The 26,945-nt window shown below is 39.0% G+C and overlaps 3 protein-coding genes and 1 long non-coding RNA gene across 4 annotated transcripts in view; 2 read left to right on the top strand and 2 right to left on the bottom strand.

The window, feature by feature from the left end:
* Window positions 1–707: 707 nt before the first annotated feature.
* LOC308318141 (C-type lectin domain family 2 member B-like) lies at window positions 708–3,623 on the bottom strand. The gene is made up of 6 exons (XM_080767546.1): window positions 3,474–3,623; window positions 3,073–3,162; window positions 2,690–2,788; window positions 2,405–2,568; window positions 1,681–1,796; window positions 708–1,585 (listed from the first exon to the last, which is right to left on the bottom strand). Exons 1-6 carry the CDS (start codon window positions 3,544–3,546, stop codon window positions 1,456–1,458), a joined length of 672 nt encoding a protein of 223 aa, XP_080623672.1. The 5' UTR covers window positions 3,547–3,623; the 3' UTR covers window positions 708–1,455.
* Window positions 3,624–12,930: 9,307 nt separating this feature from the next.
* On the top strand, window positions 12,931–17,253 carry LOC308318624 (uncharacterized protein). Its single transcript, XM_080768240.1, has 7 exons — window positions 12,931–13,004; window positions 14,643–14,720; window positions 15,011–15,112; window positions 15,216–15,557; window positions 16,073–16,236; window positions 16,634–16,755; window positions 16,997–17,253. Exons 1-7 carry the CDS (start codon window positions 12,941–12,943, stop codon window positions 17,130–17,132), a joined length of 1,008 nt encoding a protein of 335 aa, XP_080624366.1. The 5' UTR covers window positions 12,931–12,940; the 3' UTR covers window positions 17,133–17,253.
* A 1,429-nt stretch (window positions 17,254–18,682) lies between these two features.
* On the top strand, window positions 18,683–20,590 carry LOC308318291. Its single transcript, XR_013964341.1, has 2 exons — window positions 18,683–18,993; window positions 20,073–20,590. It is a non-coding gene; the product is annotated as an uncharacterized lncRNA (long non-coding RNA).
* gpatch4 (G patch domain containing 4) overlaps window positions 20,395–26,945 on the bottom strand; it is a 6,935-nt gene continuing 384 nt past the window's right edge. The window contains exons 3-8 of the mRNA XM_080767789.1: window positions 26,807–26,880; window positions 24,397–24,489; window positions 24,165–24,278; window positions 23,228–23,343; window positions 21,724–21,774; window positions 20,395–21,584 (exon numbers count right to left, since the gene is read on the bottom strand). Coding sequence (XP_080623915.1) covers window positions 20,777–21,584; window positions 21,724–21,774; window positions 23,228–23,343; window positions 24,165–24,278; window positions 24,397–24,489; window positions 26,807–26,880 — 1,256 coding nt within the window. The 3' untranslated portion in view covers window positions 20,395–20,776. The remainder of the gene's footprint in view (window positions 21,585–21,723; window positions 21,775–23,227; window positions 23,344–24,164; window positions 24,279–24,396; window positions 24,490–26,806; window positions 26,881–26,945) is intronic.

The raw sequence follows: 26,945 nt of genomic DNA, 5'->3' as shown, positions 1-26,945 counted from the left end.
AAGGTCAATTATTGATTAACATATTGATTGATGCATTGTCCAGTTTAATAAAATTAATTAATTAATTAAAACACAGCTCATCATACTGTATGTTTGGTCCCCCATGCAGTTTCCACCAGTGCCGGTTCTAGGCCTTTTGAGGCCCTAGGCAACATATTATACAGAGCCCCCCCCCAAATTGTAAATTTGCCATGAAAATGCTTCAATCTGGTGCACTTTGAGATCAAAATTAAGAAGCTAGGTGGGGGCCACATATGTTTATAAACAAATCCCAAATGTTTATAAACAAATCCCAAATGTTTATAAACAAATACCAAAATGTTTATAAACAAATCCCAAATCCCATGAGACTTGGACCTACCCCCCCGACCATGAGACTTACTACAGGTCAACTGGTAGTGGTCCTACCCCCCCCCATGAGACTTACAAATCCCAAATGTTTATAAACAAATCCCAAATGTTTGTAAACAAATCCCAAAATGTTTATAAACAAATCACAAATGTTTATAAACAAATCACAAATGTTTATAAACAAATACCAAAATGTTTATAAACAAATCCCAAATCCCTTGGTCCTACCCCCCCGACCATGAGACTTACTACAGGTCCACTGGTAGTGGTCCTACCCCCCCCCCCCCCCATGAGACTTACAAATCCCAAATGTTTATAAACAAATCCCAAATGTTTATAAACAAATCCCAAAATGTTTATAAATAAATCACAAATGTTTATAAACAAATCACAAATGTTTATAAACAAATACCAAAATGTTTATAAACAAATCACAAATCCCTTGGTCCTACCCCCCCGACTTCCACTAACATCAGAGCCCAGAGCCTAGTTTGTGTACCACTGTATCCAGTGGTAATACAGCCTTGGACTTTGAGAAATAAATCCACTTGGATGTGATATCCAGTTTTTTTCAACTGAAAAGTATTTCCAAAATCTTATTGAAAGGTTCGTTGATATGTACATGTGTCTGACAAAAGTGTTTTTGTTTTAAAATATTAATAATGGTAATTGATACATGTCTATGTTTGTTTGAGAATTTGACCGTATTCACAAAAATGCAAACTGTACATGAAATATACACGAATATTTGTGCATACAGTATCTGTCAAAAGGACAAAAAAGCATGAGAACTTATTTACATTGTGGTCGTTTGATTGCAAATGTGTGTGTACACTGTGTTCACCACAGGACAGGTCATTTACCATTGTCTCGATTTTATCACCGAAAATACAAATACTGTGGTAATGATTATAAAATCTAACAGAATCATATTGAAAGTGATTAATGTGTGTGAATATGAGCAACGCACTGGATTAAAAACATATCGGTATACTACGGTATACCACAATTTTGCTAATAGCATTTAAACAACTGCCTAACGGTTAGGCAGTTGTTTAAATGCTATTAGCAAAATTGTGGTAGGCCCTAACCCTAAAGCAATGGCTAAACATTCAAAGCTTTCATTTCACAGATCCATCGCTTCTGTGTAGTACAGTTGACAGCAAAGGTGGATTTGGTCGTTTCGACAGATACTGCACAGAGACCATCACCTGGTGGTATTATTGTCCCGTACCTGAGAGAAAAAAATGTATGATTGATTATAGAAATAATAAATAAATATCTAATGTTAGACTTCATGATTATTTGTGTTTTTGAATGTATTCTTACTTTTCAGTCAGGTTCCGTCCATCAACCCAGCGCCATCTTCCAGTTTCAGATGTCAAGCCAATCCAGTAGCCATCATCTTCAGCTCTGCTACCCCAACTATAGCCATAGATGAATGACTGAATACCACAGCATGAAGAAATATAAACAGTTATGTTTTTGTACAATACTGAAACCGTAACAAATCTTAATCTATCTTTAATGAGTTTTGCCAACACTGCTCTTCCATTCTGCTACAGATGAGCTTACATTAATGACTGTACCTGCAGTTACGCTACCTTTTCCTCTAGACTGTCTATAAGTCACATCTGAGTTCTTTGCTCTGCAGTCATCTCTAACTTCTTGCCAGGATGTATACGATTATCAGGTTTTTCATCCACAATTGCATATAGCAGCTGCACAAATGCAGCGTTTCCAACAATCCTGACAAGTTTGACATATTGTACACTGATGTACGTCTGATACAGCGTAGAGCCGTAGAACAATATTCTGTTATGCTTTAGTTGGCTAAACCTTTTAGACAGTTTCAATGACACATTGTAGATTATTTTCTTTTGAAACCTATTTCCTCATATACATCTTAAATAAATAACGGTAGTGGCTTCAAAACATTTATTTCATTTTTGAACAGGGACAAACGTTTCAGCTATCCAGCCTTCATCAGTGTGGGCTCACATACATCTTCACATACGCACTCATTTTCATTTATCAATTAGTTACGCTATACCTGTTCATCTGGACTGTCTATAACAGTCAAATCTGCGTGCCGTTTCTTGCAGTTGTCTCGAGCTTCTTGCCAGGATTTTTGATCAACAGGTTCAGCATCCACAATCAGATAGCATCTGGACCCATGGTAGATCCAACCTTTCCAACAAGGGTGGCATGCTCTGTCTGGTCAGAAAACGACAAACCAAACCAAAAAAAAAAAGTTAGTTTAATATAATTTAATTATTATACGATTGTATCCATATCGTTCCCATATATATTATATTTCCGTTGGTTTCATGCTTACTGTTGTTGGGAGAGCAATAAGCATTGAGACTCCCCAGGTCTGTCTTCAGCTGTAGATTTTCTGTGGTGAGGTCGTCAACCAGGCTTGTCAGGTTGTGATCTTTAAACAAAAAGGCATATTATGAATTATTAACAACTCAATCAGAGCCGTTTGGTTTTACACTCAAACGTGTTTCAATGTCATATTATTTTATGTTAATGACAAAACTGTAATCAATCAAAGTTTAGCAAAATACCACCACATGAAGTTATACCCTATTATGGTAAAAACATATAGCATAAGCACTTCCTGGAGATGCCTTGTGGGTGGTGTGTAGTTTTCTATTTTTAATAAAAATAATGTGTTCTTATGAATTTTACAGACAAATGAGGATATTGTCTTACAGGCAAACATCCGTAGGGAAATGTTGAGAGTGACTTGAAGGATGCACAGTAAGCCAAAGCTGATGGCAAACACTCTGTAGACTTTTGACTCTATACACACACACACGTCACACACACACACAGATAATGAGGAAATGGACATTGTGTTAGAATACAAGAAAACTGTAACACTTTAGTTTTAAACGTAAGAGAACAGATCAAGCAGAAGATCCATTTAGCTGACAACACTGATGTTTCCATATGATCATTTAATAGTCTGGCAGAGATTACAAATTTGAAAAGAAATCTCATGCACAGTGTTAATCAATGTCCAAATATGTATGTAATGTACGCATTTGTAAATATTTGATAATGTGTGAGAAAATGTTGCAAACTTTGTGTCTAACGCTCTGTATTCTTACCTTTCCCATGGTTCTTTTTCACCTTCACCCCTCTCTTAGCTTCTACAAGTCCTGAATTGACTGCCATCTCCATCCCATGACAATGCAGTAGAATGAGTAGATCCAAATGTTAAGCACATGTGGCTCTCTTTCCAACAGGGACATTGGCAATGTGTGTGTGTGTGTGTGTGTGTGTGTGTGTGTGTGTGTGTGTGTGTGTGTGTGTGTGTGTGTGTGTGTGTGTGTGTGAGAGAGACAGAGAGAGAGAGTTTTGTTTTCACCCACAAAAAAAAGAAGCACCAGTTCCTCTTTTTTTTCTACAGACATCTCAAAACAAACAGGCGACTTGGCCTTACATCTAGAACTCATTTAACCCCTGCCCATTTTAGGGTGGGATGGCTCTAGCCTGACTAATAAGCCAGACCGAATCAGCCGTTGACGAAACAAATTGCCTAGTGTTGTGTGATATTAGTCTGGCTTATTAGCCAGGCTAAGCTAAAACAGCTTCAGAAGCAAAAAAAGGTTATATCAGAGTGGTGATTTAGACTCAAACCATTAGACATAAGTTTGAGGGACATAAGACAAATAATATATATATTATAGATATTAAAAACAGTTGTAAAATGCACGTTATAGCTGCTTTAACACATTTGATGCTTTATACTCGTATAAAGAATCAAATGTTTGTTCCTATTAAATAAATATGCGTGGTGTTCTCTCGCCTTAAGGAAGTTTTTTTTTTTTTTTTTTTTTTAAGATTACAATTTACAGAAAGAAAGCAGACACATGGTGTTTATGCTCAATTGTTCTATGTCCACACTTTAGCTCCCTTTACGTTGCAATGTTTGAAAACAATTTTGACAAACTCAGACAACCGCTTTCAAGAACACATTAAGTTGTGGAAACGGCACGTGGATGATGTTTATTTAATCTGGCGGGGCTCTGAAAACAGCCTTATGGAGTTTTCCAGGTATCTAAACAGCTGTCATGAACATTTCAAGTTTCAATTCACTTTCTAGACATACTCATTAAAAGAGATGGCAAGGGGTTTGCTACTGATCTTTACAGAAAGAAAACAGACACATGTTCATATTTGCATGCCGATTCCTGCCTCCAGATAACAAAATTCAGACAAAAAGAGTATCCTGAACAGTGGGTAATGGCAACAAAAATATGACACAGGAAGAATGTCTGGTAAAAAGACAAGTAGCACCTATACCAGCACTTGCTTGGGGAAAGAGTTTGAGAAGATCATAAAAATCACTGGCACATAGTAAACACAGATCCACAACTGTGTAATGTTTTTAAGAACACTCCAAAAGTAGTGTATAAACGTCCCCCAAACATTTGAAACATGTTGGTGAAATCTGACCTACCGACAGTAAAAAAAATTGAACCTTTTTAGATATGCCTGATGGGAACTATCGCTGTGGTTCCTGCACCCAGTGCAACTTTACTACAAAGTGTACTACTTACAATCACCCACAGACGGGGAAAAGATGAAAATTAGAGGGTTTATTTTCATGTAACCAAAAGAATGTCGTTTATCTAATCTTGTGTCCTTGCCTAGATAGGGAAGACAACCAGATGTTTGAACTTTGAAGACCAGAATTGCAGAACACAGAAGCAACATACGCATGAAAGATCAGCGCAACCCAGTAGCTGTACACTTTGCAGAAGCACAGCACAATGTCTCCTCCCTGAGGTAGGCTATATTGGAATAGAACATGTCAAGACTCCACGAAGGGGGGGGAATGTAGACAACCTCCTACTTAGATGTGAAAGTTATTATATACATACACTACACAAATAGGGTTGCCACCCGTCCCTTAAAATACAGAATCGTCCCTTATTTGAGAATTAAATGATGCGTCCCTTATTGAACCAATAAGGAACGCAGTTTGTTCCTTATTTTCCTAAATAGCCCCTACACGTCAACACTGAATTTAACAATAATGAACAAAACAAAACACAGGAAATATTAAAGTCAGCACAATTGTTCTAGCGGGAGGCACACACTACCTAAAGTAGCCTAAACCAGTGGTTCCCAAAGTGAGGTCCGGGGACCCCCAGGGGTCCTTGAGGGAGTTCCAGGGGGTCCCCAGCTAAATTATAGTTTGGAACCAAATGGACCCTTATGGGTCTGTAACTCTTGAGAGTGTACAAATGGAACCAAATGGACCATCACTGATGGTCCATTTGGTTCCATTTGTACACTCTCAGAGTAAAATCAATGTTAATTTAACTCTGATGGTCCATCAGAGTTAAATTAACATTGATTTTACAATATGAATTGGGGGTCCCAGAGATAGAAATGCCATTAAATGGGGGTCTGTATACTAATGCATGTCAAACTGGTACTTGAAATTAAATGGGTTGAGAATCGCTGTGTAAAAATCTTCTCTTATGGGGGTCGCTGGCATATATTTTATAATGGGCTGCTGATGTTGTTATGCTCATTTGGAAAACAAAATTCTACTTCAAAAGTTGTGGATAGCATATAAACAATAAGTTGAAGGGAAACTTCAACTTATTGCTTCGACTTATTGCATATCGACATATTGCTTCAACTTATTGCTTCAACGTATTGCTTCAACTTATTGCTTCAACGTATTGCTTCAACGTATTGCTTCAACTTATTGCTTCAACTTATTGCCGGCCTTGCCGCACAGTGCGCACACGCCTGCGCCGCAAGGCCGCGGCAGGCGTAAAGAGTGTCCCTTATTTCAAGATCTCAAAGGTGGCAACCCTATACACAAACCATGTCTCCAAAAGGTCTGAATCAAGAAAATGAAATGAGACATTCTCTGTAGCTTCTAGCCCATACCCTTGTAACGGCTTGGCTTGATGTTACGCTTTTTTGGGGTGCCAGTTAGGCAAATGCCTAACACAGTTGGACCACTTTGGGGACAACTGCTTATTCTTTGAAGCCAGCCTTAAACAAGGACAAATATATACATGAATACACATGAACCTGTAAACCATAACCAGGGATAGGTTACCCAAAAAATGAACCTTCACTCAATGCAACAGAATTCACAAACACACAGTACAACTCAGTTTGTTGTGTTTGTATTGATGTTTCCAGCCCACACCAAAAATCCAGTCCAGTCTCCCAGGTACCACAGTATAGCGTCCACAATATTCACAACACTTCCACTGTTGTTCAATACTTGCATAGGTTTGACTTCTCAGTAGGTTCTCCTCTTCTCCCCGTGGATCCACTTGTAGCTTCAGTTATGAAACGCACCACGCGGACTGTATGAAACTCGCGTACCGATCGCTCCTCTCCAGGCTACTCTCTCCCACAGGGCCGCGCCATCTTGGCTCTATAGAGCGTAAGGGAACGTACGAGCGTCGGGGGCGTGTCGCTGCGCTGACGCTCGTCTGTGTGTGTACTGGACATGAATAATTGCGGTGGTGTTAGTTAGAGCAGTGGTTCCCAAAGTGGGGTCCGGGGACCCCCAGGGGTACCTGAGGGAGTTCCAGGGGGGACCCATCTATTTTGTTCATGTTCATAAAGTGCTAAAGTGTTTAAAGCAGTGGTTCCCAAACTTTTTCATGTCAAGGACCCCCAAATTGACACTACTTAGCCCGTGGACCCCCATTTGAAAAGATATGCCAGGGACCCCCATAAGAGAAGACGTACACATTTAGACGTCTACATTGACGTCTACATTTAGACGTCTACATTTAGACGTCTGTATACATTTAGACGTCTACATTTAGACGTATACATTTATTTTTATTTGTTATCCGTGTTGCGAGGATGAGGGGGTACCTGGAAAAATATCTACCCCAAAAGGGGTACCTGGTCCAAAAAAGTTTGGGAACCCCTGAGTTAGAGTATACTCTAAGGTGTGAGTGGGTTTGTATTGTTCTTTCTGCTTTGGCAATGTAAACGTATGTTTTCTCATGCCAATAAAGACCTTTGAATTTAATTGAAATTGGGTGCGTGTGCGTGCGTGCGATAGCCGATCGCTACACCCTTTCCCTCAGTCCATTTCATGTAAGCTGTACCCTCCAAAGAGGTACTCAGTAATAACCTGACTTTGCCAGCTGGGGGCGGTATTGGGTAACCATGTTCCCCAACACCGCAATCTGAAACAAACTTGTGTAGCAAGCTACTTGGATCTGGCAGCATCAGGTTAACTCAGTAACAGTGAATCTTGAAAAGAGACACAGCAGAGCACTACCCCTCTCTCTGTTTCTGGCGCCCCCTACTGCTATTAATAAGTCACATACTCGTGCTCATACAGGTACACAAACAAACAGGTACACAAACAGGTACACGGACATTGCTGGTTGTAGGAGTGGTTGCACCACTCAAAAAGTACCCAATTGAGTTGCTTCTGTGTATCTGCATCCTGAGTCACCACTAGAGGGATATGAACCCTCCTATATCCAAATGGACCCTTACTAGTTATTCTGTACTTATGGTGTTAATGCTCAATTGTTCTATGTCCACACTCATGAGTTAATGTGGTACTGGACTACTGGAGTCTCAACTAGAGTGAAAATACGTTTTTAAGTAATGTTTTTAATATGATGTATTCTATGTAAATGGTATGTCACAATTCTGGCTCCTCAGAGTAATGGGAGTCTGGGACTCACCTGTGTTTTGTGGGGGTGGCACATAACGGGTGGAGGGACTCAATCTGAGGTAACTGGATAAAAGTGATGAAATGTGTGCATCTGTATACTGACCTGACGAAGATCTATCAAGATCGAAACGTTGTCTATTTATTAAATAAAGTAATTCTTTACCAAAATAATGGTGTGCGGGCCCTACCTCCTTCCATAATTGCCTTATTGGCCCTGCACCCACTGTCGAGGTGCGTGTAAATAGGTATGCTCAACAACAGTTGTTCCCAGACGGAATATTCAAAGCTCTCATTTCACAGATCCATTTCTTCGGTGTGGTACAGTTCACAGCAAAGGTGGATTTGATCTTTTTGACAGATGTTGCACAGAAACCATCACCTAGTGGTGTTGTCCAGTACCTGAGAGAATAAATTAATGATTGAATAAATGTATCATGTTAGTTAGACTTCATGATTTATTTATTATTTGTGTTTTTTAATGTATCCTTACTCTTCAGTCAGGTTACGTCCATCAACCCATCGCCATCTTCCAGTTTCAGATGTCAAGCCAATCCAGTAGCCATTACTTGCATCAGTGCTATGGAAACTGTTTTTATAGATGAACGTCTGATGACCAAACAACAATAAGCTGTTTTATTTTAGAACAATTACAGTATTGAAAAGCTATGTTGTATTTAGAGACAGTCGGACTGAGGAAAAGACGATAGGGGTAGCAGAGACTAAAATGTTGAGGTTCTCTCTGGGAGTAACAAGGATGGATAGGATCAGGAACGAGTACATCAGAGGGACAGCGCATGTCAGATGTTTTGGAGATAAAGCCAGAGATGCCAGACTGAGATGGTTTGAACACGTACAGAGGAGGGTTAGTGAGTATATCGGTAGAAGGATGTTGAGGTTGGAACTGCCAGGCAGGAGGCCTAGAGGAAGACCAAAGAGAAGATTTATGGATGTAGTGAAAGAGGACATGAAGCAGTGGCGTGCACAGACATTTAGAGGGGCAGGTGCTCAAGTGAAAAAGGGCACCTTGTGCAGCGCGTGGAACCGGCCGGTTGCCTTAATAGTGTGAGATTTATTGATTTTGGGGCATAAATAATATATTAGAAGCTTTTTTTTATCAATAATTGATCAATGTCACCATGGTCCACATGCTGTACTGTACAAAAAAAGGGCACATTTGTCCAGAGGGAAAAGGGCAGGGCACGCCACTGACATGAAGTTAGTTGGTGTGAGAGAAGAGGAGGCAGAGGACAGGGTGAGACGTGGAGGCAAATTATTCGCTGTGGCTATACCCCTGAAGTGAAAAGCCGAAAGGAAAAGAAGAAGAACAGTATTGAAAAGAAATGTGAAACCTTTATGTTTCCATGACAGGCATGTATATTATCTTGTTTTTGAGTGGTGCAACCACTCCAAGGAACAGCAATGTCCGTGTTCACCTATATGTACTGTATATATGTGTTGGTTAATGAGCACCAGTATGACTATGAGTACCAGTAGGGGCGCTGTTGTGCCAGAAACAGAGAGAGAGAGAGAGTGCTGCACTGTTGCCTGCTAATGAGAGGGGGGGGGGGAGTTGCACCACTCAGTTCACACGGGTGTGATTTTTAAAAATCCAATTCCAGCTTTAGTAGTTTTGTCATCTCCAGTCTACTATTGAAGAGCTCACATTCATGTCTGTTTCTCACATACATCTTCGCATACATACCATATCAGTTACGCTACCTGTTCCTCTGGACTGTCTATAACAGTCAAATCTGAGTTCCTTTCTATACAGTTGTCTCGAGCTTCTTGCCAGGTTTTTTGATCAACAGGTTCATCAGAATCCATCAACACATCGACGCATCTGGACGAATGGTAGCGCCAACCTTTCAGACAAGGTTTACATACTCTGTCTGGTCAGAAAAAGAGAGGAAATCAGGAAAAAAACTTTTCTTTAAATATTATAATTACTGTTAATTATTGTTGGATTATATTATGTTCATAGATTTTTCTATAGGTTTTATGTAGTGAGTGATGCACGATATGATCAGTAGCATATCAATATTATCAGTCGCATATCAAGCTATTTTATTATATTAAAAGTGCAATATCTATATCAAACCAATATCAAAATAATTTGGATATATTTTCACCAATATTGACCGATATTTCATCAATATTGACGCAATAATAATAATAAATGAAAATTTAAACAAAAACATGCATTGTCTTGTTTAGCAGGGCAGAGAAGGTGTAGGACCCAAGTGCAGACAGACAGGCGGAGGCAGAGGATGTCAAATGCAACAGAGTTTATTGATAAAACTCACAACGGACCAGGACCAAACACGAGGAAGTAATAAACAAGACTAGGAACAAAGGTACTAGGTACACGAGAAGCAAAACTAGGACGTACACTCATGACTTACAATGAGGATCTGACAAAGGACTGAAACACACTGGGGCATATATAAACAAAGACTGACTAGACACAGGTGAACAACTAACAAAATCAACACAGGGATTGGCTGAGAGACAAACAAGACACAGGTGGAGAAAACTAATAATCACAGGTGGTGAGACAACACAGGTAACAAAAGCAACAGAGGAAACCAAGGGACCAAAATTACTACAAAACAAAAGCACAACAGAAAACGTCACATATCGTGACAATTATCATTTTTTACATTGTAACTCACCCTTTGCCTCAGAGGTGTGATCTTCTTCATTGCCATGAGTCTTTATTGCATCATGCAAGGTTTCTTCATCTTTTTTTGCTGAAAGATAAAAATTAAGATATTAACCACTTCAACCCTAGCATTCGGATTCTGGGGAATACCGCAGAAAATATCAGCTATTTTCAGTGAAGGTTTTTGAATTTGTTGAGTGAGAACAGAAAAGTCACTAGTAGGCCTATAGAGCCCTGAGGGACTCTTGTCAACCAATTACAGGGTTGAAGTGGTATTAAACAAACCCTGGTCATTATCCCACAAGGAATAGAACTATGTACAGTAGCCTACACTTGGTATAAAGTAAAATACAACAGATTCAACACCAATAAATACAGTAGAATCAACTTGTTGGAGAAATCACTTATTACTTAAATATATATAATGTTGATCAGACACTTACATTTTGTAGATGGAACTCTATTGTTAAAAATGACTGTTGCGTAATGAAGTTCTTCTTCCATCCTTCAATTTAATAAATAACAATATCAAGTTTACCACACCAAATTATCACAGCTCGACCTGAAGAGTAAGTGTTCAAATCTTATAATATGTAAAAGGGGACTTCCATAGGTGTCATAGATAATAGAGAACTAGAGGTTCGATCTTCTTTCTTTAATAATATATAACAGTCCCTATGTACTAACTAGACAATGTTGCAGAGAACACATGATTGGTTATGTTTGATTGCACAGTATTTTAGCAATGAAGCAATGTGTTTAACAAATGACAGGAATTGGTTTCAGTGCAATTCGAAACTGGCCTCTGTAAAAAAGTCTCCCCCCCCCCCCCCCCCCCCCCCCCCCTTTTTTCCCATACGGTACACGTTTTCCACTTTTTCACTTTAACTATATATAGCCTATGATGATTTATTTTTGCATAGAAGTGTATATTTGTATGTCTTTAAATGTTCTGATGAATTGAAAATGGAGGAGACTGATGTAAACAAGTCTTGTATTGACCTGTACTTTTGTTCAAATTAGTTATTACTTACTACTTCTACTATCTACTATTGTTTTTTCATCACTGGCTGGATGTATAGTAAATTATCCCACTTGAAAGTTAAATTAATTCACACAAATGTTTGTGTGTATATCTACAAAGTTCTTACAGTTACAAAGAACAAGATTCCTTTACAGGATCTCCTCACTGGTCAACAAAAACACCTTGAAGACCTTAACAGGAGCCCTCGTACAAGGTTTCTTTGACTATGCATCCACCTCTTGGTACCACAGCACCTCAAAGGCCCTTAAAACAAGGCTCCAGACCTCCCAAAACAAACTGGTCAGGCTCCTACTTGGCCTCACCCCCCGAACCCACCTCACCCCTGCCCACTTTGACAGGCTGGGATGGCTTAGGGTCGACGACAGAGTACAGCATCTTGCAATGGGTCTGGTCCACAAGATTCGATACACCACTAAGATACCCATGTACCTGTCTAAATACTTCCTTAATGTAAACGAAGTCCACACCCACAACACCAGAGGGAGTGCAACAAACCATGTACAACCCAGATTCGGCTCAAACAAGGGACTAAATTCTTTTCGCTCCTATGCCACCAAAATGTGGAACGCCCTACCAACAGTCATTAAGTAAGACATGTGAATCCCTTGACTCCTTCAAAACCGCTCTCAAAGGGCACCTACGGATGGCTGCAATTCGAAACTGGCCTCTGTAAAATCTGAATCCCCCCCCAACCCCCCCCCCCCCAACCCCCCCCCCCCCCTTTCCCCTCACTGTATATGTTTTTCCCCTTTTTGCTTCCTATATGATGTTCTGTTCTACATAGAAGTGTCTATTTGTATGTCTCTAAATGTTTTGATGAATTGAACAATGTGGACCCTCTTGTAAACAAGTGTAATGCTTAATTGGGTCGTCCACTCACAATTAACAGTCTCTGTATTGAGTTTGTGCTTGAAATGTACTGTAATTCTACAAACTGTTAATAAATATTTCAATCAATCAATCAATCAATCAAAACAGAATATTTGAGAAATGTTAGTAAGAAGAATGGAAACCAAATGATTAATTCGATAGAAATATTTTTGTATTTAATTTATATATTTTATTTCTACCCCACCTGAAAGTGACAGACACCGAGAGGCGAAAAGCAGATCTGTTGATTAAAGAGGAAACGTAGTGAGAAACGAAAGCCAAAGGATTAGACCTGCACGGATAAACAATGGAGGAAGACGTGAATTATGCTTCACTCGTTTTCAAAAATTGCAAAGTTTCTCCACCAAATGGTAAGTTTCAGTCAACAAGTCAATGTTGGCTCACTATGACACATCTTTTATGCCTTTGCATTGTTTATCATTTATGTAATGATAAGTTATCAATATTCCTTAAATGTAAAATATGCTCTTCTGATTGATTGTTGTACCGTGCTGCAAAACCAATTGCTGGGACAAAGCATTCTTGAACTAATAGTTTACATATATAACACTGAATCGACTAATCGAGTATAGTCTTGATCACAGTTTATGTTGTATTGTGTCTTTATGGATTAGGGTTATGTTCCATTTAATAATATAACTACCTGCTTGAAGAGAACATATTCAACTAGAAATGCACTCTGTCGATGTGCCAACTTGCGCCTAGCACATACATGGCTTACATCTTACCCATCACCAAACGTACCTTATTACCTTAAACGTTACCTTAACTTAAACGTCATTAAGAATGGAGGTCCCCATTGGCCAGTGAACACTGACATACCCAGCCGATTACAGTAATTCAAGTAAAAATATCAGTCATTACTCATTAGATCTCTTTTTGAGGGGCGCTACAGGTTTAATGTTTGTTTTTAGTTCAATGTTTGTTTTAAAAACGCCATTGACAATAAAAAGAAATTAATGTTTGTTTTGTCCCTAACACAAATATTAAATCCCATTAACAATAAAGAGAATGTAATGTTTGTTTTGACACTGTTTGTTTTACATCACCTAATTATAACAACATGAGTTAGACTTTAATATATTAGATTAGTTAGATTAATAGAAGTTACACGTAAAATATACCTGTATGTATTAAGTTTGAGTCGTTGTATTGTCAGGTAAAAAATAATGTGCCCTTATTGGCTATTGATGATATCTTGGGTGAGTAAAAGGTAGGCTACTGTAAAAGGTACATCTTATAAGATATGATAAGAGCGCCCCTCACTTCACACAGGTGTGATTTTTATAATAGATTTCAGTTCCTTTGAGTGATCAGGGGTGTTTCCACCATTTTAGAAGTCAGGGGGGCTGATTGAATGAGCCATCTAGCATATGGGTCTGTTAAGTCTGGGGCTAATCTTGCAAACAACTTCCAGTTTAGTGCCAAATTTCCACATACTGCGTGTATTTTTCCACACACACAACTCTGCATATACCATAGGTAAAAGTACAGAAACCAGATGTAAAAGTACTTTTAGGTAAAAGGCAGACCTGTGTTCCTTTTGGATATTTTGTGGTTATGTGGATTTATTTTGTGGCTATGCGGTTATGAGGAAGGGCGAGAGCCCGAAACGTCACAGCAGCACTTCGAGCGTTCTCTTTTTTTAGTTTTTTAGTTCCTATGTTATATATTTTTGCTCAACACCTGCCCAATTCTGGGTGTGGATGTGCATGTCTCTCCTCCCTTTACATTGGACCAATCATTATGCCCATTATGCCCAGTCCCAGTAGGCCTATTCAAATATGGGGCAGGTTTATCACAAGGTATTTTTTAATCCGCCCCTTGGAAATGCAGGTTCCACACATAATATGAAAATTACTTTAGTTATTCGACAAGCAAAATCAACTCGCCCCTCTTCCAATTAATTTCATTATACAAAATAATCCAATAAGCATACCTGAATGGCAACTGATTGATATGTCTCTATTCATGTTTTTGTTAACCAGCAAAAAAACAGGATGAAACAATCTATGCTGAAGTAAAAGCTAAATCACATGTGGATGTGAACAGTCCTTCTGTGCCAGGTAAAAGATGATAATATTTATCATATCCTGTTTTGTTGAATTAACAATGTTATACTATCTCAAATCAAAGGGGATACTACTTTTCATAAATATGACATTTCTCCAGACTGTATCTTGAATGAATTGTAAACTATAGTTGACTGGGTTCTATATGAGGTAGGCAATATTAGATACAGACAGACAGACAGACAGACAGACAGACAGACAGACAGACAGACAGACAGACAGACAGCAAGTAAGCAAGCAATATGGAAATGAAGTCTGAATGTGTATCATTTCTGGTAAAGTAGATGGTGAACGAGCTGCACACATGAAGCAGTTCCATCTGTTGGCTGCATGTATGGGGATACTTTGTGTCCTGTTGGTATCAACCATCGGTGTCATCATCTACTGTGAGTTCAAATTAAAATGTTTGTGTACATTTAATTAGGGCATAATTAACTGACTGTGATTCATTGATAATGACATGCCATCTGTCCTTGTTGTCATTCATAGTCAATACGGTCATCTCTGCAGACAATGCCAAATACGCCAACCTAACAGCACAAAACCATGAGCTAACAGCACATTACCAGAATCTAACAGCACAAAACCATGAGCTAACAGCACAATACCAGAATCTAACAGCACAAAACCAGGAGCTAACAGCACAAAACCAGGAGCTAACAGCACAAAACCATGAGCTAACAGCACAAAAGCAGGAGCTAATAGCACAACAGACCAGCTTAGAGAGAAGAGTGGCGAACCTGACTGGGGAGAGAGACAGCCTTGACTGGACAATTGGGGTTATCCTTGAATTTGACAACTTTCCAGTAAGCAAGTACTGCTCACAAAAAGGTGAAAAGCTCATTGTCTAATCACTTACAGTAGCACATATTGTATTATGCTCTATACTCAGGGTTGAGTGCTCTTTACTATGTTATAAAACAATTATTTATTTCAATAAATTCAACCTTTAGAACTTATAATAATCATTTTATGCAATGGACTAGAAGACAGTACTGTATACTATATGTACCGCATGAATATATATTATCTATATAAAACATAGGCCTGTGTATGGCTACAAAAACACAATTATTTTACGTTATTATTTTTTTTGACATGTCATTAAGTACCTAATGTACTATGCATGGAAGAATGGAATGGAATTATTATAGGATTGAATTAATGCTTGTTTGATTTGTCAATGACAACATTCTGCAGTCTATTTAGACCGTTTGTCTGTGGCTTATGGCATATTTGAGTTATTTTTATTAAGTAACGTTTGCATTCATATTAAGAGTAATTTCTGTACATATTGCACTTGGTGACTAAAATGCCATGCACTTTGTTTCTTTCATGTCATGCAGAATGTGAGCCTTGTTTGGATGGCTGGGTTCTGTTCCAATCCAGCTGCTACCTATTTTCAACAGGTAGCGGCAACACATTGGAAACTTGGAAAACAAGCCAAACACTCTGCAAAAAGTACTTACCAGTAACTGATTTGGTTGTTATAGGAAGCCTAGAAGAACAGGTGAGCTAATAGATTGTACCCTCTATATGCCAGTGATTCTCAATATGTGGGCCAGGACCCACTGGTGGGCCATATGGATAATAAATAATTGGCAAAACACTACAATTTAATGATAATATAACATTAATATAAAAATAAATGTCATGGTGTTTTTTATTTACAAAAATATATTTTATATAAATGCTATACAATCCCTGAATGCTGTTCACAATACATTATCTAGTGTTTATATACAGTATTAACTGGCTATGTGGATTATCTATAAAAAGCACTGTTTGCCTTTGAGCACAGATACAACTCCGGGATGATTGTTTGATGTTGACAGAATAGTCGTTTTGTGAATGTATAGTATTCAGAATGAAGGTTTTAAGAAAAGCTGCAATTCTATACTTTCCAGGAGTTCATCAATAATCATACTAGTTTCTATTACGATGAATGGCATGGTTACTGGATTGGCCTGACCAGAGTTGACCATAGCTACCAATGGCACTGGGTTGATGGAAGCAATCTAACAATGGGGTAAGAAAGGCTGTGTAGTATACCCCGTTTTGTGTTTTTCAACAAGACATATGCATTTACTATTCACCAAAGCGTATTCTGCCATGCCATTCCAAGGCCAGGTCTAATAGACCACGGCAACGTACTATACTACGTCTGACCTAAGGCTGATAATGTGAATATTCTTAAAATTATATTATTAATAATATACTTATATATTAATGAAACCACGTCCCATGCTAATCACTGGTTTGTGTTATAGGTATTGGGCAAATGGTGATGGTCCTTGCACTTTAACCATCTCAGATAAGCCGCCATTGGCCAACTGGAACAAACCAAACTGTGACATGAGGAATAGGTACATCTGTGAAACAAAATCACTGATGAGGTCCAATTAGCATATTGTGACAGTTTTTGAATTCATATATTTTTTTTTTATATATATTTTTTTTTTCAAAACATGTATTCACACTACAGAATGTTGTTTCTCTGTATTTTTTTTGTACGTACATGTATTCTGTTAGTGTACTCTAGAATATGAAATGTACAATGCAAATTATATTTGTCATGAATGTTGCATGCATATTGTCAAATTATCATGGGCAATTTCTGCCCAGTTTCTAGTATCCAATTGCCAGAGAAGAAACCTTACCAACCATTGTACATTTCTCTTTGAAAACAAAATGCTTGCGGTCTCGGAGGCTACACAATTCTCAGTCTAGTATGTCAACATTGACCTGTTGCATGTCAACATTAAATGTTGTGGCCACGGGTTAGGGTAATAGATGGTAATAGGCCAATTTACAACATTTGGATTGTTTTTCAAGGAGCCTTCATGTTGTAAATCTTTAATCTGAACTGTCCTTTATAGTCAGACTGAGACCTGACTCCTCCAGTCACAACACCAGACATCTTACCTCAACTGGCCTATAATAACTTGCTTGTATGGAGTCAGTATCTCAAAAGCTAAGCAATTAAGCATACCTGTACTAGCAAATCTACAGTGTAGATCTGCTATTTTTTTAAGTGTTGTAAATATTACAATACTACTACAAATTTTTGCCTATAACATGCCCAAAATATATTAGGGACAGCAGGTTGATATACACCACCGGTGTGCCTGAGCGCACCATTTGGGAACTGTGTTATTGTATTAATATAGGTGAGGCGGCTTCTGTACACCTCTGCAGATTTAGTTACAGTAGGCCTACTCTAGGAAAGAATAAACTCATGCATTGTTTTCACTCACTTCTATAATACAAACTATGTATAAATAAGTTGTATTGTATTCAATAATATCATACAAATGTGGTGAATTTACAATGGTTTATAAAGCAATTAACCAGAGATCCAGCATTTATACATTATGGTAATGTCATGTCATGACCATAGACATGAAATTCGGGTGCTTGTTTGACAACCACAGCTAGATGGTGCTGCAGTAGCACCGCCACAATTTTGTAATGAATGTGGTCTAGATTCTAGACCGTTTCCCAAGAAGCGGCAAATGTCATCAATTATTAGGGCTGGGCGATATGGAAAAAATAAAATACCATATATTCTTATCTCGACCAAACGCTTCAATATTGATATAAATTTAGTAACGATATTGTGGGGATGACCATTTGTGCTTTCACAAAATGTTTACACAATGAGAGTTATGATAAACACCAATAATGCCTGTATAATAACTAAATGGTTAAAGCCAACAGACCAGTTGAGACGAATAACAGTCTAAGTCCACTCTAATTATCCATAATGTATAAATGATGGATAAGGGGTGAGGACAACTAGGCCTTTTCGGGGAGGGGTCAGAATAAATTATGGACTTGGACTGTCATTAGTCTCAACTGCTCTAGCCAGGTAAATCACTTTAATGTAATGCAGCCACACAAAGATTGCATTTAACCCATTTTAGGCGGGAACCCCTTTTGGTGTTAGCATTACGTTACGCATAAGCTATTTAAAAATAGCAGATCTACAAGCACATAGCGCCCTACGAGCTTGTAGGGCGCCCTACGAGCTTGTAGGTCTGCTATTCTTTTTTAATCGATATTTTGACCAGCAGGCAGTCCCAAAGGCCAATGACACCACAGATTTGGGAATAGATATAGTTGCACCACAATGGTCCTACAATAAAACTACTGTAAGAATTAGACAAAGTCTTGCCAAGTTAATTTAATATTTGTGTAAATTTCATGAGTTTCAAAAGTTAAATTAGGACTTACTGTACTGTAACTGTGGCATTGTAAAACAGTGGTACAATTAGTGTTGTCGAAAATATCGATATATCGATAAATATCGATTCTGGAAAATTAAAACGGTTCGATATGACTTTTCCATAGTATCGATACTATCGATACTGTCCCGCTCCGTGCTCTCGTTGGTTGAGACCATGCTCCCCAGCGCACACAAAGATTACAGCCCCCTCCAAACTGAGCCTTGAGGGAGCGGAGGGGCCGTCGCCCGTCAGTCCTGAATCCTCCTCCTCAGACAGAGCACAGCGCAAATGAGCGCAGCAGCACTCACAGACACTACTACACTGTGTCGTTCTCTCTCCACGCTGTGTTAACTTTTTTAACGCTCGTATTTCTTTATGTAAGATAAAGAATCCGATGTAAACAGAGAGCTAAAGAGGACAGTTGCAAAAGCCCGCATACATTAATCTTACTTGTTGCTGTCATAGCGATAAGCTAACTAGCTAAAGCTATCAACAGTCAACAGAATATAGCTACTAGCTAGCAAGCTAACGTTGCAATCGGTTGCTGTGTGTGTGTGTGTGTGTGTGTGTGCGTGCGTGCATGCGTGATTCTGGATATTAATAATACTACTAATAAAAATAATAGTTTGAGTAGGCTGGCCTTAGACAGGATGCATTGAATAATATCTGAATAGATTATCAAACTTTATTTATTTTGATTTATTTTTTATAATTATAAATGATAAAGATTATAAAGTATAAAGTATAAAGTATAGTTATAAATAAGGAATAGAATTAGAAACCAAGATGATGTGGTTGACTGGTCAGAAATAAATTAAATGCTGTTGTGCTTCACAACTTTACTTTAATGTGTAGGCCTATAGTGGTTTATAATCCATAGTTAGTTATAATAATAATAATTATTATTATTATTATTATAATAATAGGCCTAATAATACAATTTAAAAAAAAATAAAAAAAATCTGAAAGTGCATAATACTGCACAGCTTTTATTTGTAATAAATGTTAAACCCTCAGAAATCGCCGTGGTTGCGTGGTATCGAAAATGGTATCGAAATATCAATACTTTTCCAAATATCGTATCGAAGTTGAAAATCCAGTATCGTGACAACACTAGGTACAATGGTCAATTAATAACAATTGTCTCTATCCAATCACTACCACAGCAATATGCATTGAGACCAACTGGTCATCAATCTAGGGCAGCACTGAATTCTTGGCAGTTGAGGTTTCCTTTCCAGTGTGAGATCTGGCACTTTTCACCCTTGTGCATTAGACATGCGCTTGTTGAATGTTCAATATTCAGTTTGTCATTCTTTTCTTACCCACCCTTTGGCGCAAATCAATATAGTTGATGGTCTTCTCTGTGATTAATAAATAAGAGACACAATTTATCCACTGGTGGTTGATTATGCTAAGACATGAACTGAACCAAGAGGAACAGACTAGTGGGATTTACTCTGAAGAAGGCTTGCACAATTAAAAATAATTAGAAATTGTGATTTTGTGTTTCACAATTACACCATCGTGAAGCAATTTTGGACAGTTGTTGCTCCTTGCCCTGGTCTCCTCAGCATTACACAAGGGTTAATAACTGAACATTGTACAGCCCATCCCCACCATCCATCAGGCTCACAGAGGCACAATAAAAATCTGCTATTAAATCATGTAATCCAATAACGGCATTAAGAATCATGCAACCCTCTTCTGAGGTACATGCAGAAGGGAGTTCCAACCGTGCCTCTAGCATCCTCTGAGGTACATCTGTGTGATACACTGAGAAAACAATGAACCACCCGATCAGCCAGTTAATTTTTTTTTTTAATTATCTGAATCAGGCTTGATTCTCTCATCTTTGCACTTTTTCTTCTTCTTCTTCTTCTTCTTCTGTGGCATAGAATCCTCACAGACACCGTTTTGTAAAGTCTGCTTATCGTCTTTAGACTCATTCCACACTTCGTCTATATTTACAGCATCTCTTCTCTTTTTCGGAACAGGATGGTGGGCACTTTCTGCTTGGCTCAAATCTGCGTCATTAATCTGTTGTTCTTCCTCAGGCACTACATGCCTTTCACACTGTTTGGAGGACTTAATTTTCTTCCTCTTTGTTTTGTTGTTTTTGCGGCTCTGTTGCTCTGACAAAACCTCCTCTACTATACGCTCATCTGTATGTACTGTGATGTCACCCATTTCTTCATTGTCGCTCTTTTTGCGTTTCCTCTTTATTATCTGTGGTTGGCCTGCAGTTCCATTTTCTTCAAGCTTCAATTCTTCCTCAATGGGAATAATTTGTGTAATTTCCCCATTGCAAACATCTGAACGGTTCTTCTTTTTCTTCTTCTTCTTCTTCTTTCTGGATTTGTTTGAGTCCGCTTCATGGCCGTCAGTGACAGTGTCACCCTTTATACTCATACTATTTTCATACATTTCCTCTGAAGAGTTCCTGGTTTTCTTAGTCTCCAGTATTACCTTCTCCTGCTTCTCAGGGCTCCGAGCAGCTGTGGGTGTGGTACACTTGGGGGTGCAGCTTACGGATTGGCTCTTCTTGTCATACTTAGCCATGAATTCTGCCTCCTGCTGCTCTAGTCTGGCTAACTTGGCGCTCATGGTCAAGCCGTGCCTGGCTCCTCTGGTGAAACATCAAATTGAATTAATTGATAAGGCTTTTATGGCAATTTATGTTTTAACAGTGTTCTTTTTATTATTTTGTTACATCTGTTTAAGAATCATAAAGCATAGATTTATTGGAAATAATACAAACTACTTACTTGTGAGCAGTGCGGCCTCCACAAGCCTTCATTAGATCGGCATCAGAAAGCCTGTTAAATGATTTAAGGATATTATAAACAAAATGTAATAAAAATGCGCATCCGAAAAGCCAGTTAAGTGGGTGTCTGCTGGGTTGGCCAAGGGGTACATTTCCTGCCCACCACTGTGGAGACTGGTTATAATGCATCCACCTTGGCTTACTAATTTAAACCCATTAGATGTTGCAGGAAAATTCAGTTCAGAACGATTGCTGTTGAAGTGACTTGAGCGCAGGAGTCAGGGGTAAAGTGACTTGCTCAGGGATGCCGACACATCCCACACCCAGTCCCAATTCAACTACGGCCTGGAGGTCAAGCGGCCATGTTTGAGGGTGGGAAGATAATTCTGTCGCAGCATTTATGACTGGGACAGTTTCTGTTCAGTGTGGTGCAAAACTGGATTGGGATAGCATGTTACTGCCTGGTGAAACTCTTCACCGTTTGGTGAAACAAGGTGGCTGGTTACTCCATGTGTATTGGAGGAGATATGTCGTGGTCTATACCTTCCCCCAAACCAAAGTAGGGGTTGGCAGTAAGGACTATTACAAATGTGGGGGAATAGATGTAATTAATAAATTGGGTAGATGGGGGAAAAAAAAAAAAGCCAATTAATCCATAATAAATTAAAACCTTTCCAAATAGCATTACAAACAGTTTTATACATCATAGTGTCAAGTTAATAAATCTAAATCACTGGTTCTCAAAGTGGGGCCCTGGTCCCCATTTGTACACTTGAAATAAAAGTTGAGAACCACTGAGAAGCATTCAAATAATGCCAACAACTGAGCACAGTGAACATCTGCTCTACATCACAGGCCACTCACTGCAGGCCTGGACTACTATCAAACTGCCCAGAAAGCACACGCAGCATTCTACCTCTGCAGGGACTCCCTGCTGCCCCATCTCTTCCTAATGCATGACACACACAAACCTAAAGGCTGTACTGTCTCCATTATGTCTGTCTGTACCATTACAATTTGGTCTAAATAAAGTGTTTGTAACATTATATGAAAATAAGAGGTCCAGAATGGACCAAAAAAAGTTACTCTCATTATTACACTATTCAGCTTCAAAGCAAAAGCTAAAGAGAGGAAACTCTTATATTGGGTCAGGCCAAAATATCAACCATTATTTGATGATATCGGTTATGCAGTCAATCACTTTCATGTTGGCATTTCTACTTTGGGACATGACATTATAGGCGGAGATTTCCAAGTCGATCTGCTATTTTTGAATTATCCGTTTTTGAAATTCCGTTTTTATTTTGGTCATTGTGTACATAAACACCTTCACATGATGTTATTTTCAGGTTCAGCAGTGGTAAAATTATATAAACCCTTATACCTTATACCTATGAAAGATATCTACGTTTGTTTTTAAAGTAATTAGAATAGATTTTTGACCAAAAAGAAAATATCTGGTTCGGCATCGGATGCCAGAAATCTGGTATCTAGGTTAATCTTACATGGTGGTACTGGAGAGGTCCAGTTTCTGGTCCTCGTCATCTGAGCTGCTGCTGCTGTCGTCTGAATGAGAGGCTTTGGGCTCTGGCTGCTCCTGACCTGACAGCAGCGTGGCTGACTGAGAGAATAAAAGTCCAAACCAATGATCATCACTAACAGGTCTAATTGAGTCGTCAGTCAAGAACTACTTTGAAAGGAGCACTTTATACACTCAGTCTTAACCACATGAACTGTACAGTAGACACTTTAAATATGCAAGCTCCAAACGTATCACAAGAGATTTGGTATAGAGGGAACAGATTAGTATATACTATATAGAGACCTGCGGAACCCCTGTCAAGTAAGTATGAGTAGCCTACAGAGACCTGACAGCCATCCATTACATGCCTTAATCTGCCATGCAGACTAATTAAGCACTAAGACATGAGAGGTTGTTTATCATCATGGTTATCGGCACAGCTGTGCTGCTGCAAAAACACGTGAAGCAGAGTGGCGTTGCCCTGTTGTTAAACCTATTGGGGGAAAATATGGGTTAGTAAATAGTGTTCCATTAAAAGGTTCCCCATTGTTTTAAAGGCAACTAAATGCCAGCTGGCATGGTACACAGCGTATCAAAGAGTGATACTTTTACTGGTGATTGTATTCTGGTTATTGGTCAATCACAATGTGCGGTTGGAACTAATTGTTGTATAAAGACGTACAACACTGTCTTGGTGACAGTTAAGAGACAAGCAACACACATACAAGAAAAAAATAACAGACAACAAAACTAAAGAAAACAGCTCAGGCACAACACTGTAAATAAAATAAAATAATATACAAAGGCATAGCAAGAATAATTATAGCTAGTTAATGAAACAACTAAACAAACAGGATTACATTCTTAGCCTGACTTTCAAAGCTAGCACAAAAGTTTCTTCCCACAAAGGGGAAGCATACCTTCACAAAGCATCCATACAGCTTGGCTTTAGCCAGCGAGGCTTTTCTTGGTTTCTTATTGGAGATCATCCCAGCTTCCTCTTCCTCCACCATCTTCTTTACTGAAACACCATTCTGGAACAGACACAGAAAATGTTAAATAAATCCCAGTATTACAATTAAATAAATGTGTTATGTCACATTATATCGTGCCTATAACTATGTGTACATCATTTGATGTGGTATGGTTTACCTCGTCGGATTCCACCTGTAGACTGGCAGATGCCTTATTGAATACATGGTCCCACCAATGGAAGGTGAACTGTTCCCCTTCATTGTGTCCAACCTGTTTTAAGAAAATATACTTAATATAACCTTCACATTCAAAAGTCTTAATGTTTCTCATGTATTTCATTGTGATATTACAGTACACGTAAGGAACGATGCTAGTAGGGAATACATGTTCACCTGTACAATACTCCTTTACCCAACATAGTCGTTGTACATGTTGTCTGACATACTGCAGTCTCAGGCTTATCTCACATAATCTCACACACCGACACTTATATTGGCAAATCGGTAAATGCAAGCTCAGCCAATCAGTGAAGCTGTCGGGTCATGTTAGCCAATCAGGGAAGCCATTGAATGAATACTTTAACAGTTTGAAAAAGGTACAGAGAGGTACAGTTAAAACGTATTATACAATAATCGGGTTGGCCAATCAGGGAAGCCTGCTGCCCACACCTTTCATGTGCATGCACTGATACTCTTCTTGCACCAATGTCTAGGAACAGATACTAGTGGGCCGGCTATACTGCTCATGCACCTTATTTCTACATCTCATGTACATAAATGTTTGGATGGATATGCTATGTGTAAATATGTAGATATGTTGTTTGTAGATATGTTGGTCTCTTTTCTGGAAAGAAATCAAAACGATGGAGCTTGAACAAATTAATATTCATATTTTTTATCCCACGATTTTGTAACCCATTTTTCACCCCTGTGTCAATCATCTAATGTGATCCTGGGCTCTACACACCCTCCACCAACCTAGTCCCCATATATGGGGGACAAGGGGAGAGCAACGGACTTTAACTTCCTTCATGCCCGAGTGTCCAAGTTGCTCCTTTACACCTGACAGGGGGGAGTTTCCCTGGTTGGACGTAGCGCGTGGAAGGAACACGTTATTCCAACCAGTGGCGGAAGGTTCCTAACGACAGTGGGTGCCCACCTTAGAGTAGCCTATATATTTTAAGGTGCCCAACCGCCCCGCAACTTATTATTATTGGCTTATTATTTTGCCAGTGGGTGCTTCTGCTCCTGAGCACCCACGGAGTTGACGCCACTGATTCCAACCAGTTCCTTTCCCCTCCATCGCCCCGGCTGGCCAGGGGGAGGCAGTTTATTAATATTAAATTCACCCACTGTTTTACACCTGTAACAGCATTAAAAACATCCAGCATGTACGAGGTTGGCCAATCAGAGGCAGTAACTAGGACGCGCAGATAGTCAGGCACGGTGCGGGAGGCGGGACATTGGCAAGTGAGGAAGAGAGAATTTCAGAGAAATTATTTTTAAGATTAAAAATACTTAACGGCAACGCCGATTAACGCTGCTTCACACACGTTTTTGCAGTCTACTGGTACTTTATCCATCTTTGAAACATCTCATCAACACTCAACTTAAGCAATGCCGCAGGTGTCCGTGAACAGACTATTGGAGTGGATTCATTTTCAAGGGACCCTAGGGTACCGCCGTCCAAAATACAGAAAAGGTATTTAACAGAGGGTCCCAAAAGGGGCTAACCTTTCCCAAACACAGAGATTTGCTGCATCCTCCGCAGAAAGATATTCATGTTTTTTTGTTGTTCTTGGAAACCACTGTGGTCCAATACAATCACCAGACTGCCGGGTCAGGACACACGCACCAAGTATGAGGCTGTTTGGTCAGATGGTGCCCGAGTTATGTCCATGACACAGAATTCCGTGAAATAATAGAGGTATCAAAATAATTATACTATCGATCTCCCAAGAAGGGGGACCATGCACACGGCACACACAGCACCAAAATACATCAGTGTGAAGTGGGACCATGCACACAGCATCAAAATACATCAGTGTGAAGTGGGACCATGCACACAGCATCAAAATACATCAGTGTTTGATCATTTTGTTATTTGTATCTTGTTACTTTAACAGTATATAATATATATAAAAAGCCTTAAAGGACCACTTCACCACTTTTGAACGTATCTTCAGGTAATTGGTCCTCACTAATGTTAATGATAAAATAGCTACTCAGTCTGGTGTCTCATAGGAGGGCTGTGGACAGTTCAGAAAACCATCCACCAGTGACATCATTGTTAGGCAGATTATTTTTATTTTTAAACAAGTTTTTTCAAAAAATATTTAGATTTTAATATTGTGAGAATGATGGCTTCCATTTTTTATTGCAACTTTTCAGGAATAGAAAGCCTGCAGTTTCTATTAGCTTAGATTCCCCATCGATGATGTCACTGGTGGACGGGTTTCTAAACTGCCCATAGCCTATGAGACACAGACCGAGTAGAAAAGAATTGTGCCATTTTATCATGAACATTAGTGAGGCCCAATTGGTCGTGAAAGTCTCTTGAATCTTGACTAAAACTGATTGATACTCACGCCTCCTTTACCACATTTCACTTTTACTTTGATAGCTTCTGAGATCCCATTCTCTTGTCGTCCAAGACCTTTACCTGGGAACAGAATGGTTCGGTTATAAACATATAACACACAGGAGGCTTTTATATGACAACGCTAT

This window comes from Protomyctophum bolini (genome assembly GCF_963924005.1).
Source record: "Protomyctophum bolini genome assembly, chromosome: 7".
NCBI classification, from domain to species: Eukaryota; Metazoa; Chordata; class Actinopteri; order Myctophiformes; family Myctophidae; genus Protomyctophum; species Protomyctophum bolini.
Note: the sequence above shows the minus strand (reverse complement) of the source record. Positions and strands in the feature narration are given on the sequence as shown.